This window comes from Malaclemys terrapin, chromosome 16 (genome assembly GCF_027887155.1).
Source record: "Malaclemys terrapin pileata isolate rMalTer1 chromosome 16, rMalTer1.hap1, whole genome shotgun sequence".
NCBI classification, from domain to species: domain Eukaryota; kingdom Metazoa; phylum Chordata; order Testudines; family Emydidae; genus Malaclemys; species Malaclemys terrapin.
Window position 1 is genome coordinate 24,212,754 of NC_071520.1, and position 19,915 is coordinate 24,232,668.

General features: G+C 47.2%; 1 protein-coding gene across 1 annotated transcript in view; it reads left to right on the forward strand.

Annotated features, from left to right (window-relative positions):
• The first annotated feature begins 1,347 nt into the window (after nt 1-1,347).
• Nucleotides 1,348-19,915, forward strand: part of SCARB1 (scavenger receptor class B member 1) — a 42,152-nt gene continuing 23,584 nt past the window's right edge. Inside the window, exons 1-2 of the mRNA XM_054006656.1 lie at nt 1,348-1,620; nt 19,081-19,238. Of these exons, the coding sequence (XP_053862631.1) occupies nt 1,498-1,620; nt 19,081-19,238 (281 nt within the window). The 5' untranslated portion in view covers nt 1,348-1,497. The remainder of the gene's footprint in view (nt 1,621-19,080; nt 19,239-19,915) is intronic.

A 19,915-nucleotide genomic window follows, 5' to 3' on the forward strand; every position in this document is an offset into this window, starting at 1 on the left:
CAGACCAGATGATCATAATGGTCCCTTCTGACCTTAATGTCTATGAGTCTATGAATCTTGGGGGGGATTGAAGAGAAGCTCCCCAGGATCGGGGGGGGTGGATAAGCTCCCTAGGATCTTGGGGGGGGATTGAAGAGAAGCTCCCCAGGATCGGGGGGGGGGGGTGGATAAGCTCCCTAGGATCTTGGGGGGGGTTGAAGAGAAGCTCCCCAGGATCTTGGGGGGGATTGAAGAGAAGCTCTCGGTTTGAGCATTGGCCTGCTAAACCCAGGGTTGTGAGTTCAATCCTTGAGGGGGCCACTTGGGGATCTGAGGCAAAATCAGTACTTGGTCCTGCTAGTGAAGGCAGGGGGCTGGATTCGATGACCTTTCAAGGTCCCTTCCAGTTCTGGGAGATGGGATATCTCCATCGGGGGGGGGGGGGGGGTTGGATAAGCTCCCCAGGATCTGGGGGGGAGGGGGTTGGATAAGCTCCCCAGGATCTTGGGGGGGGGGATTGAAGAGAAGCTCTCCAGGATCTGGGGGGGTGGGGGGTTGGATAAGCTCCCCAGGATCTTGGGGGGGTTGAAGAGAAGCTCCCCAGGATCTGGGGGGGGTTGAAGAGAAGCTCCCCAGGATCTGGGGGGGGGGGTTGGATAAGCTCCCCAGGATCTGGGGGGGGTTGAAGAGAAGCTCCCCAGGATCTGGGGAGGGGGTTTGGATAAGCTCCCCAGGATCTGGGGGGGTTGAAGAGAAGCTCCCCAGGATCTGGGGGGGGGGGGGTTGGATAAGCTCCCCAGGATCTGGGGGGGTTGGATAAGCTCCCCAGGATCTGGGGGGGGTTGAAGAGAAGCTCCCCAGGATCTGGGGGGGGTTGAAGAGAAGCTCCCCAGGATCTGGGGGGGTTGGATAAGCTCCCCAGGATCTGGGGGGGGTTGAAGAGAAGCTCCCCAGGATCTGGGGGGGGGTTGGATAAGCTCCCCAGGATCTTGGGGGGGGTTGAAGAGAAGCTCCCCAGGATCTGGGGGGGGTTGAAGAGAAGCTCCCCAGGATCGGGGGGGGGTTGGATAAGCTCCCCAGGATCTTGGGGGGGGTTGAAGAGAAGCTCCCCAGGATCTGGGGGGGGTTGGATAAGCTCCCCAGGATCTTGGGGGGGTTGAAGAGAAGCTCCCCAGGATCTGGGGGGGGGGGTGTTGGAAAAAAGTTCCCCAGGATCGGGGGGGGAGTGAGGTTGGAGAGGCTCCCCAGGATCGAGGGGGGGGAATAGAGAAGCTCCCCAGGCGCCTGACCCTCGGGGCGGGGCGCTGTAGCCGGGTCTCCCGCGGCGGGGGCGGGGGGCGGCCCTTCCCCGCCGACCGCGGGGCAGAGCCGGCCGAGGGGGCGGTCCCGGCGCGGCCGGAGGGAATAAAATCGCGGCCGGCCGCGCTCTCCCAGCGCTGGCTGCAGCAGAGCCGCGGGCGGAACCGGCAGCGAGGCCCGGCTGGTGGCTGCGCTGTGGGGGACGTTTCTCCGCTCGCCATGGCCGCTCCCGCGGGGCGCAGAGCCCCCCTGGCGCTGGGGCTGGCCGGGCTGGTCTTCGCCCTGTGCGGCCTTGTCCTGCTCTTCGTCCTGCCCAGCATGGTCCGGGACCAGGTCATCAAGGTGAGACCCGCGCCCAGGGGGAGCCGTGGGGGGGGGGGGTTTGCATCCTGCGCTGTGCCGACCCGGGCTGGCGTCCCCTTGGCCGCCCCCCATCAAAGGCTGGGGTGGATCAAGTGCCCAGGTTCCTCCTCATCCCCTAGCCCCCCACTAGCTGTATCGTGCCCCCCACTAGCTGTATCGTGCCCCCCACTAGCTGTATCGTGCCCCCTCGCCTTACTGAGCTCCAGCTCCCTGCGTGCTGAAGTGCTGACCTGGCTAATGTTTCAAATCCCCCCACTGAGGCTCAGAGCAGTCTACGGCTGGAAGGGACCTCCCTAGGTCACCTACTCTGATCCCCTGGCAGGGCTAGGTCGATAATAATTTCCTTACCCAACAGAGATGGAGGGGGGGTGGCATACAGGACAGGAAAAGTGTGCCGTAGCTGTCTGGGTATTGAAATGTACACCTGTGGCTTGAAGTGCAGACTAACCCCAGCTAGCCCAGGGTTGATTGATTACTCCCCATCTGTCGTGTCTCCTGCAACAGGAACACAAATTCTGTTCTAATGAGTGAATTCTTCTTCTTTGATCCTGCCAGCTGCTGGCCCCTCTAACTCCCCCTGAAATAAATAAGTGGTAAAGCTGGTCCATAGAGGATACTAAGGTAGAAATGAGTCAGTTCTCGTAAGGAGTAAACGAGATGAGGGGCGAATACTATTGACATGAAGTATTTATGTATGGTAATGTGTGGAGTTGGGCTCAGATGCACAAATGACAGACTGGGGAGGTCTGGTCAGCCATGGCTTGTTACCTGAAGCACTCCTCTTCCCCCTCATCTGGGGATGGCTGGGAAGGGGGTGGGAGGGTGGCAATGAGCAAGGCTGGGGTGTGAGGATCTTGCACTTCCCACAGTGTATTATTTTTTTCTTCTCTACTCCTTGTGCAAATGGCTAAAACTTGCCCTCCTTCCCATCCAGCATTACAGGAGTGATGTCTGGATGCTGGGGCTCTCTGCTTCCATGCTTCCTCCTGACCCCCTAAAATGCATTGGTAACTATATTGAGCAATGCTAATGACCCCCAAGTCCTGGGCACTTCAGTAAACTATTGCTTTACTGAGTACTATAATGCATCATGGATTGCCCCTTATGTGTTCAGAACGCTAACCGTTACTAAAGTGAAGGATGCTGTAGAAAGCTCTGGGTTCGTGCTAACACTAACTATCTGTGCTGTAGTATATTTTAAGGTTTCCATTCCCTTCCCAAGCAACACTAATTCTAATTGCTAAGTGACATAACGGCAGCATTTGTTAACGAAAATGAAGTATTTGGTCCATGGGATAGGTAGCAATAGAAGACCAGAAGGGTTAGCACAAAAGGAATATAAGTAGACCTCACAAACCTGAACCAATTAGGGCTATGAGCAAACCTGCTACGTTCCTTTTCCCTGAAATTTCATGCTATTGCCTCGACTAGTGTTGGCAACGGTGATCAGGGTGTCAAGTTCATGAGAAATGTTGGCATTTCAAAATATGGTTCAGTTTTGAACGACAACAAAACCAGATGTTCTGAAATGGTGTTTCCAAACGAAAAATTGCTCCACCAGACCAACCTACCACTGTGGAGTGAATGACATTGTTTATTGCAACAGTGACTGTCAGAAGAATGCCAGTTTCACTCCAAAGTTGCTGGGGCTCCCAGGCCTGTGGCTTGAGGACAGCAGCCAAACCATGAGTCTGCCGTGGGGCTAGAGACTCCGGAGCTTCCAGATTCCCAGGCCAGTTGTTTCATCTGACTCGCTCTCCTGCCAATACTTTACCTATGTTCTGCTAGCTCTAACTGGTGGCTGCTGGAATCTTTCCCCCTGTGCTGTGTAGACCCTCTTTAAGCAGGGAAAGACTATGTTTTGATTTAAAAAAAAAAACAAAGAAAAACACCTTGTGCCTGCTTTACTCTAGTGCTACCACTGATGAAGCTGCAATGGTTCAAACTTGCCTAGTATAGATAAGGTCATAGAATCGTAGGACTGGAAGGGACCTCGAAGTCTTCTAGTCTAGTCCAGTCCACTCAAGGCAGAACTAAAGCAGGACTGAATATTATCTAGACCATCCCAGACAGGTGTTTGTCTAACCTGCTATTAAAAACCTTCAATGACGGAGATTACACAACCTCCCTAGGCAATTTATTTCAGTGTTTAGCTACCCTGACAGTTAAGAAGTTTTTCCTAATGTCGAACTTAAACAGCTCTCACTGCTGTTTAAACCCATTGCTTCTTGTCCTATCCTCAAAAGTTAATGAGAACAATTGTTCTCCCTCTTCCTTGTAATAACCTTTTATGTACTTGAAATCTGTTCTATCCCTCCTTAGTCTGGGATCCTTCAGAGACGAAAGATGCTATATAAAAGTAAGTGGTATGCTGCCATTGAGAATAGATCACTGGAGGGTGACTTTTTCCCTATCAAAGCAGTGTGATTTTAAGTTTTCTCTCAACTTTGCATTAGGTTTTTTAAATTTAATTTTGACATGGGAACATGTCCTCCTGACTGCATAGGACTTGTTTAAACTTGAGGTTAACTAATAAAATATTGACGTCTTTTATCAGGTTTTGCCCTCAACGTCAAGTAACTAACATCATGGGTGACTCATAATTCTTGTGGTGAAAGATCAACATTATTGATTCCATTCATCTGGATAATCAGAGATGCTCACTTGAGACATAGGCCCTATATCGCTAAGAGCTAAAGGAGATTTTCTTTAGCTCAAGTGATAGGCCTGTCCTCTTGGAGTAGGAGGATCTGAGATCTATTGCTGTCAGTTCCAATGGTGTCCATGACATGTGGCTTTGTGATAGGCATAAAGCTGTAAGTGGCCATAGATTGTTACAGTATTTAGAGTCCTCAGGAAACTGTACAAGCTAGAGACTTACACTAGTGTCATAAAACAAGTATTTGTTACACTCTCGAGCGCCTTTTAGCCTCGGATTTCAGAGGAGCCAAGGAGTTGGGCACCCAAATCCACTTTAAAGTCCATAGAATATGGCTGTCGGGATCCCTTAGTCTCCTTTAAAATCACAGCCTAAGGAAATGCTATACTTCAGGGCATTTTTATTCCTGTAAAATGGTGACAAGTCACTTTCTTTAGGTTGGGCTGAATTAAATTTTGAGGTGCAGTTCAGCATTCAGGCCATATGTGTTTGGAGTAGGTGCTTGTATGGCTCTCACAGGCCTTGAATACAAGTACCTAGATAGCAGGCTCCTGGTTACAGTATCTGTGTAATGTGGTGCTGTCCTTACGGGGTGTTTGGCGAAAAATTTGAAGTCTCCTCCTGGGCTTTCCCCTACTAGTCTCCAAGGCCCTGGGCGACTGCTCTCAATAGTAGGAAGTGCTCAGCCTTGGAAAGCTGCTTGTTGAACTTCCTGAACTGGCAATGGTAGGGTCCACTTCTTAGCAGTGGCAGTGGTGGCTGCTGCTGCTTGCTTCTGAGGTCAAAGATCGTCTTAACAGGGTATTCAGTGCATTGCCTAGGATGCTAGTGCAGTTAGTAGGCTTGTTATGTAGCCGGTCAAAGATTATAATAACAGGTGCCTGGCAGCAAGAGGTTCTCTTATGTTAAATGGGATACCTGAACACGTGATATTGACTTGAGAATCAAGAGTGTCTAAGGTCCAGGGAAGAGAGAGTGCGATGAACTGGCTGATGCTTCAAGATGTGTGGCAAGGATAGCAAGAAATGGGATACTGAGGAGACCTCCCCCCCACCTTTTTCCTCAGCCTCTTACTAGCATGATCTAATTTTAATCTTCTTTCTCCTTCCTCTTATCCCATTTGCAAAATTTATACTTGTGTAACTGATGTGAGGTTTGTTATGATAACACAGTAATGGATGCAAAATATGCAAGTCTTAATCTTTTAATGTCTTTAGACCAGCAGTCAATAACTAGGGCTACTGATTAACTGCTTCCAGGTAGCTTGGCCTCTTACCGGCATGAGTGAACATTAGTTTAAATAGGTCAATTATACTTGCTCCTGTATGTTTTTTACTGTGGAAGTGTTCTACATTGACTAAAAACATGGAGTACCAGCAGGGTTGTAGTGGGGTGACAAGGGGGATTGGGACAGTCATGAGTGCCAGTTGTCTCAGACTTGCTGCATGACCTTAGTGATTTACTTTGTACGAAATGTCAGCCTCTCAGAGATCCAGCCTTCCTTCCTTCATTCTATTCTAAAGCTGTGTTGGATGCTCTTTGGCCATGTTGGCAGGATGGACTAAGACACCCCAGCGCTTCCAGCTGTCAGACTCTGATGCATGAAGGGATGTGCGCCCTGACCCCCATCAGGTGCTGCCTGCTGGGTTGCCCCAGAGATTTTCCAGATCTGGGAACACTTGTGTGATGCCATCAACTAGTTATTCTGTCTCAATGGTCCTCCACACACCATGCATGTTTGACTTGTTGTCCATCTGTAAATACTTGCTTAGCTCACAGGGGGGTTAAGAGGCTTGATCTAGTGAATGTTGGTGATACAAATACTTGATATGGTGATACACTAGAATCACTGGATGAAAGTAAGCTGGTAGAGCCAGGGCCGGCTCTAGGTTTTTTGCCGCCCAAGCAAAAAAAATTTTGGCTGCCCCTGTCCCAGCCCTGGGTTCCTCGCCGCACACCCCTGCCGCCCCAGCCCTGGGCTCTCTCCCACCCCCACCTGCACCCTCCTTCCGCCGCAGCCCTGGGTCACTGGTAACACGCTCCCACGGCAAGTCATTCAGCAGTAATTTTAGATGTCCACAGAACACAGACAGGATTGGTTCCCGCATGGTTACAGAACTGCAGTAAAGTGGAACAATTTTCAGCTTGTGTGATTGGAGGATATCTGGATGCATATTATAAGACTGTCCTACATAAATGAGGAAAAGTTGAGGTGCCTTTATTAGTCTTTTGTTCCATTCTTTCTTTCTATGGGGAATTTGCCAATGCAATATCACTGTCTTCCTTTTAAACAAACAAAAGGCAATGGCTGTTGAAAATGGCAATTCCAGTCCTAATAACCACTAGGAAGCATTTCTTGCTCAATTTTATTGTACTTTTTCTACAGCAAGTTACAGTGGATCAGTATATTTGATTTGGGAGAAATGAAGTAACAACTGCCCAAACTGTGCTTGAGCACTCCTGAATTTTGAGGTGTTCCAATCTGGAAGGCAGGTGCTTGGGGGAGGGAGACTGTGGCTCCACGGGGGAGCATGGCAGCACGTATGCAGCAGTGTGTCTGGCACTGCGTGGAGCCAGACGCACTGGTCTGAGTGGCACGGTAAGGGGGCTCGGGGTTTGGATGGGGCAGAGGTTCGGGGGGCAGTCGGGGGCAGGGAGAAGGAGGGTTAGATGGGTCAGGGGTTGGGGGGGTAGTTAGGGGACAGACAGTAGTTGGATAGGCATGGGAGTCCCAGGGGATTGTCAGGGGACAGGTAGGGGGTGGGGTCCTAGGACAGAAGTTGGGGGGGGGGGGGGGGGGGAAGTCTTAGGAGGGGGCAATCGGGACAAGGAGCAGCGGTGCTTAGATAGGGGGTTGGGTCCTGGGGGGCTGTTAGGGGCAGGGGTGATCAGGGGACAGGGAGCAGGGCGGGTTGGATGGGTTGGGGTTTCTGTGGGGGACAGTCGGAGGGAGTGGATGGTGGCAGGGTGGAGTGTCCTATTTTTTGAATGTTAAAATATGGAATCCCTACTCACAGCGCAGCTCTCCATTCACAGCAGGCTGCAGCATGAGGTCTCAGCTACCTCACTCCCTCCCCCTCTTTCCTGTTCGTAGTGGCCAAGGCAATGCTGGGAAATGTAGTTCTTTCCCTGCTCCAGGGCTGGCTCTATAGGCAGGGAGCTAACCAAGGAACTACAGCTCCCAGGGCCCTCTGTTGGTTCTCAGCTCCCACGCTGGATCATGCCGCCCCTGCAAATGGGCTGCCCCAAGCATGTGCTTGCTTTGCTGGTGCCTAGAGCCGCCCCTGGGTAGAGCCTATGCAGAGAGCACTGATCTAACATAGCTGTCATAATCATTGTAAAGGAGTGGCTTGGGGTGTGTGTCAAATAACCACCTATATATTAATGAGAGATGTTAATTCTTAGCAGATATTTTAATTTAGGGGCTGGTTCCTGATTAACTCCTAATTTCCACAATATCAGTCCTACTACACCTCTACCTCACTATAACGCTGTCCTGGGGGTGGGGGGGGGGAAATCTTACTGCATTATAGGTGAAACGGCGTTATATCGAACTTGGTTTGATCTGCCGGAGTGCGCAGCCCCACCCCCCCAGAGTGCTGCTTTACCGCGTTGTATCCAAATTCGTGTAATATTGGGCTGCATTATATTGGGGTAGAGGTGTAATTCACTCTGCTACTCTGAATACAAGTACCTACATGACTGCAGGTCCCTCCCTGGACTTGAATTAAACACTGGCTTACTTAGCAAGCTTGTAGTGCGTCTGCAGGCAATGTTGCTGGACAACTGTCTAATGAACAAATGTCGTGCAGCAAAACTGTTCAGTTAAATGGGTTTTCTGGGCTACAGCTGCCAGGCTTCATAGGCTTTTGAGGTCACTGCTAGTGATAGATTTCTACCAGCTACTCACCCCGCGCTTCTAACTGTAGCAGTGAATCTGAGACGCTACTGGTACAACTTCTTACAAAATATTTCTGTTGCAAGTGGAAGTAAAAGCAGTAGTTCTCAACCAGGGGTCTGGAGCCTCCTAGGGGGTCTTGAGCAGGTTTTGGGGGGCCTCCAAAGGGGACCAGCATTAGACTTGCTGGGGCCCAGGGCAGAAAGCTGAAGTCCCACTACATGGGGCTGAAGCCCAGGGTCCTGAGCCCCACCACCCAGGGTTGAAGCTGAAGCCTGAGCAATGTAGCTTCATGGGGGGGGCCCTGTGACAGGCAATTACCCTGCTTGCTACCTCCTAATGCCCCCCCTGCCTTTTATGTGCAGAAAACCAATTATTGCAGCACAGGTTGGCCGCGGAGTTTTATAGCATGTTTGGGGGGGGGGAAGGGGAGCAGCTCAGAAAGGAAAGAGGTTGAGCACCCCTGCTCTAAATGCATTTTGGGGGGGTGGGGGGCTGTTCATGCTGGCTAAGGAAGCTTAATGAAGGCTGACAGCCTTGCTTCCTGTTGCAATAGGAAATGTCAGGTCATATGGCACTGTGCTCCTGACTGTAGCAGTCGGCGTTTACCACAAAAGGTTTTGTGGCTGCTAGCTGAAAATGCTGCTTATCTGAAATAATGTGCTGGAACTAGAGAGATGTGCAGCTGAGCCGAGGCTGAATGTCAAAGGAGAGCGTCATATAACTGGCACTAACCGTTTCCAGTGAGTTAACCAGGGCCCCTTTCTGATGACTGAGGGGGCTGAGGAGTTATTTATTCATGCATCTCCTAGCTTTTAATTGCTTGAATAAAGCCCATTACAACGGCTTTCTTTGATTGCATCAATCCCTTAACTCCCAGGAGACCAGCTGATCTCAGTATGTCCGAGATCTGGGGTGGGAGGGGCTGCTAGCTCTCTGCCCTTGCTCCTAATTCTTCCGCACCCAACAAATAATGCCCACATCTTTCATTGGTGGTAGTTTTAACATGAAACTGATGATTGCATGGGAATAGCGGAGTATCTTGTAGGGTCACATCTAGGTGGGGGTGGAGGGTGGGAAGTGTTAATTAACCCCCCAGTTTGAAGTGTGCAATACATGCCTTCCTCCCAGGAAAGCCAAAGGCAAGCAACAAGGTCTGTGGCTTAGAAGGAACTGGAACTTTGCTGCTTTTGGGTGGGTGATGGTGGTAAGCACTTCAGATTCCCTGAGCAGAGGTGGAGTGGGAGGGGAAGCATGTGGCTGCATATAAAGGAATATGCTGAGTTCAGCAGGGTTGCAGCAGAGCTGCCAGACTCTACTTGTGGCCTATTGATGACCCTTCCTTTCCAACAGGATTTAAATCTTCACTTATTCTAGCTCTGTTGCTTCAAGAAAACCTACAGTATTGTCTTCTGAGCTTGTGGTTTTTGTGAGAAATTGTGCCACCTCCCATACACATTGTGTATACTCTTCTAGCTTGCGTTCCTGTATTCCTCTGCAAACCATGCCTACATGAACTGCTTCAAGCCTCACCTATAGCATGGAACACAGCAGCCATGACTGCATGGGAGGAACAGGAAGGACATTTACTACAGATCCTTGGTAGTTAAGTAGCAGGCTTCCATCTAATGGATCTGAACTAACCATATCCCTTTCCACAGGTTTTATGGAGTCTAGAAAGCTGTTCATGATGTTCCTGCCAAGGGCTGAATTAATCTCATCCCTGTAGGGAGACTTCTCTAGATCTCCAGTCTAGCAGTGCTAGAGTAAACAGTCTGTCGGACGCTACAGTTTTAGGGGAAGACTTTCAAAGATATAAATGGCTTAGACCCCAACTGCCACTTGCATCTTTGTAAATTCCCCCCCCCCCCCCCCCCAAAAAAAAACCCTCTGATTCTGGGATTTGTAATGCCAGGTTAAAAATGGTCTTGAGCAATTCCAGCATGTGCTGCAGATCTTGGGGGCTCAAAGGAAGAGCAGGAGATGCTAAGATGTAAGTAGCTCCCTTGTGTCCAAATAGTCTAATACACACTTAACAGGACTTGTACTATTAAAAGCTCCTCCATTATGATCAGTGAACTGAGACTACTTACAAGCAGTTGCTTGCTTGTAACTTACCAAACAGAACTCCCCCAATCTGTGTCTGTGGTTGGTTGATGCTGTCTCCTAGTCCAAAAACCCTGGTGGTGTCATCAGATGATGCTGTGCTCTGATTAGAGCAGGCTGAAGGCTGCTTCAGATGAGCTGGTCTCCTCCAGCATTGGATTGTGTCTGCAAATATGTCCGGTGTCTCCTGGAGGGTTGAGTGAAAGGAATCTCATTGTAGGTGAGGTGTGTCCTTAGCCATATCTGAAAGAAGGCTAAAGATAAGTAAAATCTCAGTTTGATTTGCCCATCCCTAGCATTTATAGTCATCTGATCTAGATGTAGCAGAACAGTCTTTCTAGCCAATCACTGCTTAATTCAAGGTCTACTGGGGGAAAGAAGGCTATGTTCTAGCAGAATAACTGTACCAGTGAAAACATGACTTTCTTATTTAGGTTCATGGAGTCTCTTTTGCCTGAAGACTTCTGGCCTCTAGACATTTAAAATAGATTTTGACCCAGTCACCCCAGAATGCTACCGAATTGAGTCACATTATGTTTTCAGTGAAGTTGCATGGTGGTAACTGAAAGCAGGCTTGGCTGTGTGAGCTAGGCTTGGCAAATGGATCACTTGACTGCTCAAATAATAGAGGCAAGGTGGGTGAGGTCATATCTTTTATTGGTCCAACTTCTGTTGATGGGAGACCATTTTTAAGCTACACAGATGTGAAGAAGAGCTCTGTGTAGCTCAAATTCTCACCAATGGAAGTTGGTGCAATAAAAGAGATGACCTCACCCACCTCATCCCTGTAATATCCTGGGACTGACACACCTACGACAACACATCATATAGCATGGTCAAATGATGTCACTTGATCTGTTAAATATTGTCAAATATTCTGGCAAGAAGGCCTTGATGTAGGCAGACACCTAAATATTTGATTGCATTGTGATATCCTGTTAGGTTGGTTAAATGTCACTTTACTACCTGTTATGCCATCCAGTGGATGTGGGGCAGGGGGAGGGGAAGAGACAAAATAACTGAATATAAAGCCTCTTGATTGGCTGGAATCTTCTACACTATCTTTCTTTGTATAACAGGCCATAAAACTATGTGGTGGCTTACAAAACGCATTCAACAAGCTAAGACAGTCCCTGCCCTGAAGTGTTTATAGTCTAAACTGACAAGACAAACCTATAGAAACTAACCAGGAGGGACTTCATTTCACTGTCTAACATTTTCCTTTGAGCTAAAATAACCCAGTTAAATCTGGGTTTTTGCTAATTAGACATAAATATCTATCTAAGGCTAAGCCAGTTGGAGACCATCAAGTAATACTCTTTGTTACTGTTCTAGTAAACTAGTGCTTTAAAATATTTGACCATTTTTGACATGTGACCATTCTCGACCAATAGTTGACAAATTATTTTTGGACCAGTCAAGTGTCCCACCCCTATGGTAAATGAATCTGAGCTTTTGATATGATTAATGCCTTATTGCAGTAGTGGAATCTCTCTGGCTAGCTCCCCAGGAAGTTCTGAAAATGCCATGTGTCTTCATAAGAAGCATTAAGATGGATTAAAAGCTGACAGTTCAATTAATGCTGTGTAGCTAATGTCCTTCTACTGTTCCTTCCCTTCTGCAATGGGGGCATGCAGGCCAAGGGGTCTGGCACATGTGTAGTTATCTGCAGCCATGCAGATACCCTGGAGGAGTTTCTAGCAAGGATGATTGCTAGAGTCCTGACGCTTCAGTGTGTGAAACACTCAGAGCTCCAGTAGAGCAATTCAAAGATCCCGACACTTGAATAAGGCATTAAGCATAACCTAAATTCTCCCTTCTGTTATGTCCATGCAACCCCACTGGATCAAACTTCAGATGTGGCACAAACTATTTCCAAAGTGAGGAAAGGCACTATGGCAATCAAAGGTAGCTAGGCTCCTAACTTCCATTGATTTCAAGAACCTAAATACTTTAGAGGGTCTGGGCTTAAGTGTGTCTACAGTTAAAAATCCTAGCTTTCACAATGTAACAGAGAATCAATAAAATCCACCCCCACTCCTCCATGATCAGTCTGGTAGCTGGAAGTCAAATGGAACTCCTGGTGTAAGGAGGGATGTGGAGAAGAGAGATCAGAGCACTAGGTTGGGAAGAGTCAGATTCACACTTGGGTTTGCTTGCTGCACTTAAGTTCACATTGCAAGGCCTGATGCAGGATCCATTACTCCACTGGCCCATTTTGCTAGCAAGGCAGAGCTGTTCTTTGGGTGGCATATGCAGAAATTCAGCAGAAAGAGTGCTGCAGCAATAGAGAACATTGACAGACCATATGCTCTTGTTTTAGAACACTTACCTTCTGGCAGTAGAGTGAGGCAATAGCTTGTGTAAGGTGTGGGAAGGCGTGGGAGGACCTTGACTGACTTGGTGACTTGAATCACTGCCTTGGGGTGGTAGGAGAACCAGTCACATGTCCTGGAAGACAGGTGAGCATCTGCTTAGCATTCAAATCCCACTATTCCTAAGCAGAGTGGGGAAAATAGACCAGCATGATTGTCTTGCTTGGAAATATGGATGTCTGCCTGGCTACGGTCCTAGATAGCCACAAATAATTCAGAAAGACTTCTAGGCGCTTGTTAGCTATTCTTGTAGTAGCTCTAAATCATCAGCAAAAATTAACACCTCCTCCTCCAAAGGACATCATGCCACCAGATGAGTCATGTGGCCCAACATCTACAATGTCATATGATACTAGGTTTCACCATGGAGCATGAAAAAGCAGTAGCACAAAGTGGAAGGTCATCCTATTTTCTGGTATTCATGTGCATCATGAAACTTCTATAATCCTCAAATGATATAACTGTTGAACTAAGCAAGACAATGCTCAGGGTTTTTAGGTAGAAAGGCATTTGTTTTGGTTCATAAATTCAATCTTTGCGCTCACATCACATGAAGAGCCACTTGATCTGAAGTAAAACAAATCTTGGTGTGTGCTCAGTAAAACTGCTGCTGTAAGAATCACTGGGTAGTGGTGGTTCTTTTATTTTCTCCTTTCCTATCCTTGGCTGCATTCTTGCAGTGACCCTAAGAATCCTTCCCCATCTCCAACCCTTCCAGTGAATGGGCATCTCTGCTTCCATCCTTCTGGCTGAGGACTGTACCAGCCCATTAAAGAACCATTTTAAAAGTTATCCCTGTAGAGCACCACATTCTTATTTCACTCCCTTCCCCAGGGATGAGCTTGCTGGCTCCATAGCACTGGCTTGCTGCAAATGCAACAAATACAAATAGAATTTGCACTAGATTAAGGGTCTATTGGCTATGGTGCAGGTTGTGTTTGGGAGATGCTCTAGCTGGAAGAATCCACTTAAATACTTCCCTGCTCACCTAAGTTCATTTAAACTAATTTTTTCAATACTGGACACATGCAGTCTGTCAGCCAGAGTTTTGCAGACCACTTACTGAAAGATGGTTGGCCTTGCTTATTCCAGCACTCATGTTTAGTCACTAGTTTACTAGTCTCTCTTGTACCATCTTTATCCGTTTCCAGGGTTCTGGCAAAGCTTAATCCCATTGTTAATGACTCATTAGCAGAAACACTTTGCAATATCCGCTAAAAGTTTTCTCATGCCTCTGAACTTTAATGCTGTCTCAACTATGGCATACATTCATGAGGTCTAAAATCTCTTGTAACTTCCGTGGTCCAAAACGTCAAACACTTAATCGCCAATATTTTATCTGTTGCATAAGGTATTTGAAAGCTTGTCTTAATTTGAAGGGAAGTCTAACTTGGAGTAAGGCTAGTCCATATGACAACATTGTAAGTCCTATTAAATTGCTGTTGTACAAGCAGAACTGTATGAAAGGAAGCTGTGGATCTGGGAGGCTTAAACTGGTAGTTACAAAACAAGCTTTGAGCATTGTTTGTGAATAGCTCATACCAGTTTGGGACGACAAATGAAATTTGCTGTTCATGGTCAGGCCTTGGGTCACTTAATCTAGTAGCCAGTATCCGAGGATCCATAATACACCTAATCAGTGGCAGACAGTGTTCACATTGCAGGGGCAATTCATTGCGAAAGGTCTCAAGGCCTACCTGACTCAGTGGCTCTGTTTTGCTAAAAATCTGGTATGTGAATGGTTCATGCAGTGCTCACTGCTGGCTTTAATACCAGCTGCCTGGATGATTTTGCTGTACACACGCAACAGTAGATTCTAGTATTTTTATAGAATGCCAGGTTAATGCAAACTACAACCTTTCTGCTGTATCTGCCAATTAACCTCAAGCTGCCTTTTGCAGCTCCACAGGGAACTGAGAGCTGAGGACTCCTGCCATATAATATCTGCTCTCACTTCTGGCCTTCAAGTCACTTGACTCTGGCATCCCTGTAGGTAAAATCAGATATCTACTTACTGCCTCTGGGGTGTCGTGAGGGTCTCTGAAGCACTAAGTGCCATGTATTGTATACAGGTGGGATAAGGACATGGGGATCAAGGGAGGCAGAAGAGGAGAATACAAGCAGGTGAGGAGGGTGGACAACGGAATAGGGGATGAATAAGATTCCAGGAATGAAAAGAGGAGATGTTGCTCTTCAGAGACTGAAAAGTATTGGCTATAAAAGCATGGGATAGCAGCCCTATAAATGGAAGACAAGGCAGGAATAAAGTGATAACAGGTGTAGTGCGGGGGTAAACAAGAGAGGATTCACTTGAGTGAATACTTTCTGATCACCATTTCCTACTAGATGTCCAATCTCTCCAAGCTCAGTGACAAGGATAGGGTGGCTGACTCTAGCACTTACCTTAATATTGCAGGTGACTCTGGATTCTATAGTGGAGGGACTGGAAGAATCTGAATGCCATTTGTCAAATGGGCACAGCCTTCCATTGGCTGGGGACCTGGTGGAGGGCATATCCCTGTTGATCAGAAGGTTCTTCCTTCAGAACAGCTGTGCTTTGCTTCTGTGCCCCTTCAGAGGCTGATGGTGGTCCAAAGACCTCCTCTGTCCCACCCCCTATAAAATGAGCCCACTGAGTTAGCATGAGCCTTCCCAAGATGCTGTGGCCAGCCCTGTGCCTGATGGGGACCACAGTGAATGGGCATTGGTGGGGCAAAAGTGGGGTACCTTTAAAGCTGTTCACATATTGACTGCAAAATGCTGCTGGTGTTCTTAAATGACTCTGCTGCAGATAATCAGAGCATCTTAAGTCCGGTTTAGTAGTGGACATCATGTACAATTATCAATGGGATGCAGAGTTCTAAGCCGTTCACGTGGCTTTCCTTTTTCAAGACTATACTAGTCATGGAACAAAACTGCACAAAGCAGGATAGATGCTGAAATTCCTTAACTGATTATTAACAACTTTAATCTGGTTCCAGAAGTGTCTTGAGTTACTTAATCATTTGAATGGAATCTAAACCCATTTACAAAGGAAGGAAACAAATAGAATATCAGGGTTGGAAGGGACCTCAGGAGGTCATCTAGTCCAACCCCTTCTCAAAGCAGGACCAATCCCCAGACAGATTTTTTTGCCCCACATCCCAAAATGCTCCCCCCTCTCCCCAGGTTGGGCGCTCAATGCTTGGTTTAGCAGGCCAATGCTTAAACCACTGAGCTATCCCTCCCCCCTGTGAAACTAACCATTGAACATGCACCAAATCAAATATCAAAAGTGATACTCTTAACATAAATCCAACTTTACTTGTTGAGAGGCTGCTTGTTGATCCTGATCTCCCCATAAAATGGGGTTCATTTTAACTGACCCAGCAGAGCAAAATTCTATCCCCAGTCCCACTTCAGTTTGAGCATTGTGTGCCTGGGTCTTGTAAAATCTTTGGGGCAAGGACCTTATCTTCATATGTATTTTAATACATAGATGCTGGCCTACAGCAAATCTCTCAAGACAATTTGCCTGTCTCAGGACTATTGAGAGTTAAGGCTTTGTAAAATCTCTCATTAAAAGCTCTGGAAATGCTTCTTCTAAACCAAAATCTGGGGTCTCCATAATATAGCAGAGGCATATTCAGCCAAGCCATCTTTTCTTTGTCCCCCTCTCTATGATCCTTTCTTTTGATGCATGCTTATAAAGAAACACCAGACCTTGAACATTCTTGTTGGAGTCCACCTGGTAACTAGACATATATCATGTCACTTTGGATGGTAGGTTGGGATGTGGGTTACAGTCAGAGGAAGCAAGGCTCTGTGTAATCTGGATCTGGTGGAAGTACTTCTTCAATTAGAATAGCTAAAATCTTGTTGCTTTCTGTGGTCTGAGCCATGTTACTTAATAGACCCTCCTCCTTATTTTGAAGGAAGTTTTTGCTTGTCTGAGGAAAAACAAGTGAAATTGTGTAGCTTATGCAGTATCCTTTCTCTTCCTCCCTTATGCCTGACTGAGTGTCTTAACTCCCCACTGGAGGGGAAACACCAAAGCTGATGCTCTGATGCCCATTTGATGATCTTATGCCAAATAGGACTTGACAATTTTCAAACAGAGGAAACCACAAGCCATGTCCTCTCAGTTGAGTCCCTGACAGTCAATAACTTAACAAGCTGTAAGGTTCCCTCTGCCCACCCCCTTAGTAGAGTGCAGTGCCCTTTCCCAGATACCTGTGACATGCTTTACCTTGGGGGAGCATCCTGTAACCCCATATTCCTATTTTTTTATATAATTGTGATCTTGCATATAAAGCATGCCTTGTAAGGTATCTAGGGAAAGGTTATGACCTGCTGAAAGTAATTTCTCTATCCACATATGTATATCATTAATTCATATGAAGTTATGAGAATTTTTGGTTGTCACTAAAACAGGCTGCAAGTTGGGGAATCAGCCAGATATTAGCTCCCCAGAGATAACAGCAAGGAAAGTAACCAACACCCAGGCAGGGTTTCAAACAACCCATCAACCATTGTCCATCAAGGCAGCTACAATTCAGTGACTCCCTGCATGAGGCCACACAAGAGGATTGCTCAACCTTGTCTGGAGACTCAGCAATGCCCAGACATACCTGAACTTGTTTTCCAAGCACATGGACTGAGGGTATAAAACAGAGTGGACACATACTGGGCCCTTCTCCTGCCCCAACCTACATTGCAAGCAACCAAGACACTGAGAAGACTGAAGACCCCAGCAGAGGAGATTGGTCCAAGTTTAAGGAACAAGCCTGTATATTAAGGATTGCAATATCCAGTGGAGTGAGGAAAAACTGCTTCGTCTCGTTGCTGCCCAGTCTAATAGGGTTGAGAGTTTAGACTGCATGGTTGTTTTATTTCTTTTGGTAACTAACTCTGACTTTTTGCCATCACTTAAAATCTAACTCTTGTGGTCAATACACTTGATTTTACTGCTTGTCTTTACCTGTAAGTTTGTATGAAGTGTGGGCAAATCTGCTCAGGGCTGGTGTATGTTCACTTTCCATTCTTGAAGTGGTGAACAGATTAATAAATCTGCACTGCCCACCTTGAGCAGCGCAAGACGGTATATTCCTGGGGTACAGGGCTGGGAGGATGTGCCTCTGGTGCCTTTCTCTCTGATTCATGAGTGGCTCTGGGAGCATTCATGCAATCTAGCCAGGTGTGGGGCTCCACATGCTTTTGTGCTGAGTGATCACACACCTGAAGGGGCTTGCTGCTGGTCACTAGCAAGGCATTGTGAGAGGCAGCCCAGGCTGGAGAGAGTTAAGGAGGCACAGCAGTCTTGCATCCCTGTGGGGATCCCATTAGCAGTGAAGTTGTCTCGATCCATGCAGGTAGGGTTCCTGGGGGGTCAGTGGGCCTCATGTAGATCAGCCTGCATGATCAAGGGCTTGATCTCCTTCCTCCAAACCCAGATTGCTCTTGCCAGTGCTGCTGCCGTGTACCTCCTACCATGGCTTGTTACAGCTTGAATACAATTACAGGGAGATTACAGGGAAGCATGTTGTAGCCACTCAAATTACTGTCTTAACTAAAGCAGCTTATGGCAAAACAGTGTCCTGCACTAGTCGCACCACCTGTGCTCCTGTCCTGGCCATTCCCTCTGTTTACTTCCACCGCTCTCAGCGTATGCTTTAGTTCATGCTGTCTCGCCTTCCCCTATGTCTGGAACAGCCCCATGTGCAAAGGTTTCCCAAAGCTTGCCTATCCCACACACTCATCTGTGTTTATTCATCCATGGTGCCGTTAGACTTTAAGCACTTCAGGGCAGAGCACTGGGTGTGAAGAAAACTAGTCTGAACCTGATTCTACCCTCCAGTGCTGGCTTGTTCAAAGACAGCGTAAGCATTTAGTGTGGTGTGAACACTGGGTGTGAGTTAGCATGCTCATGTTAAAGTGACTCAAAGCGAGCTCCATAGATCAAAGCTCCATATATTAAGAGCCCATCATACGAGCATGTGTTGAAGGTGGTAGTACAGGGATGACTAATTTAATTTAAATCCAAAACAAGGGCTGCAAAGTGGAGCAGCCCCAGTGCCCTAGAAGGCCAGGCTGCCTGCATCTTCTTAACCTGCTCTATTTGATCAAGTTGTACTTGTTAATCCAGGCTAGTTCTCACTAATTCAATGAAAGGCCGATCCCCCCACGGTCACAAGGGGCTTTAACAGTGTAAAAAAAAAAGTTTGGCATATGAAGACCCTCTTCCAGCTTAGCTCTTAGTATGACCAATGTAAGGATAGCTTATCTGTTTTCTGTCTTGTACACTTTAAAAGCTGCTTCATAATGAGCACATTGCATCAATGACAGTAAAATCGCTGTCTTCTGTGAGAGGCAATAATACAGGTGCGATAAAGCCTAGCCCAAATGTCTGCTTTCTCTTCCAGAACGTGAGGATCGATCCCAATAGCATCGCCTTCGGCATGTGGAAAGACGTTCCTGTTCCTTTTTACCTGTCAGCCTACTTCTTTGAGGTGCTGAATCCAAAAGAGATTCGTCTAGGAGCCAAGCCAGTGGTGAATCAGCGTGGGCCCTATGTTTACAGGTCTAGTATTGCTATTGGCATAATCACCTGCATGCATGCTGAGCAGAAATGAAGCGTCACTGTTACTCTTATTCCTGGAGTTCTGCTCCAGCTTGGTGAAGGTTTACGTGGGGCTGAGTGATGCAGATCTGGGGGGAGGAATTGTTGAAATCCATGCTAGGGCTTCTGTCTGGTACATCACTGAACCTAGACAAGGCAAGACTGGGAACAGTTTGTTTTAAGTCCTTCATTTAATCCTCCAGCTCATGGCTATATCAGTTAAAACAAAGCTAGCTAAGATGATCAAGGTTATAAGCAGGCTGAGCAAACAAGGGAGCAGCTAGGAGGCACAGGAGAAAAATGCATTGTAAAAACTTGGGCTGAAAGCACTACTTTTTTTTTTTTTTTTAAACTCTAGCCAAATTGAGGTGCACTCCTTCCACTTAACAAGCCTGATTTTTTCCAGAAGTACCAGGCTCCAACCTTCTGAAATCTGGCCCTTTTAAAGGGAGCAGAAGTTTTAAGGAGTACATCCAAAAACCAATAACTTGTTGAAAATCTTGGCTTTGGTGCATTTGGAGGGGGAGGCATTAGACCAGATGGCCTCCCATTTGTTAACAGCAATCTTATCAGACATCCCTGGCACAAACTCGTACCCAAAGTCAATTCAGTAGACCAAGAAAGCTTGTGTGGGAAGA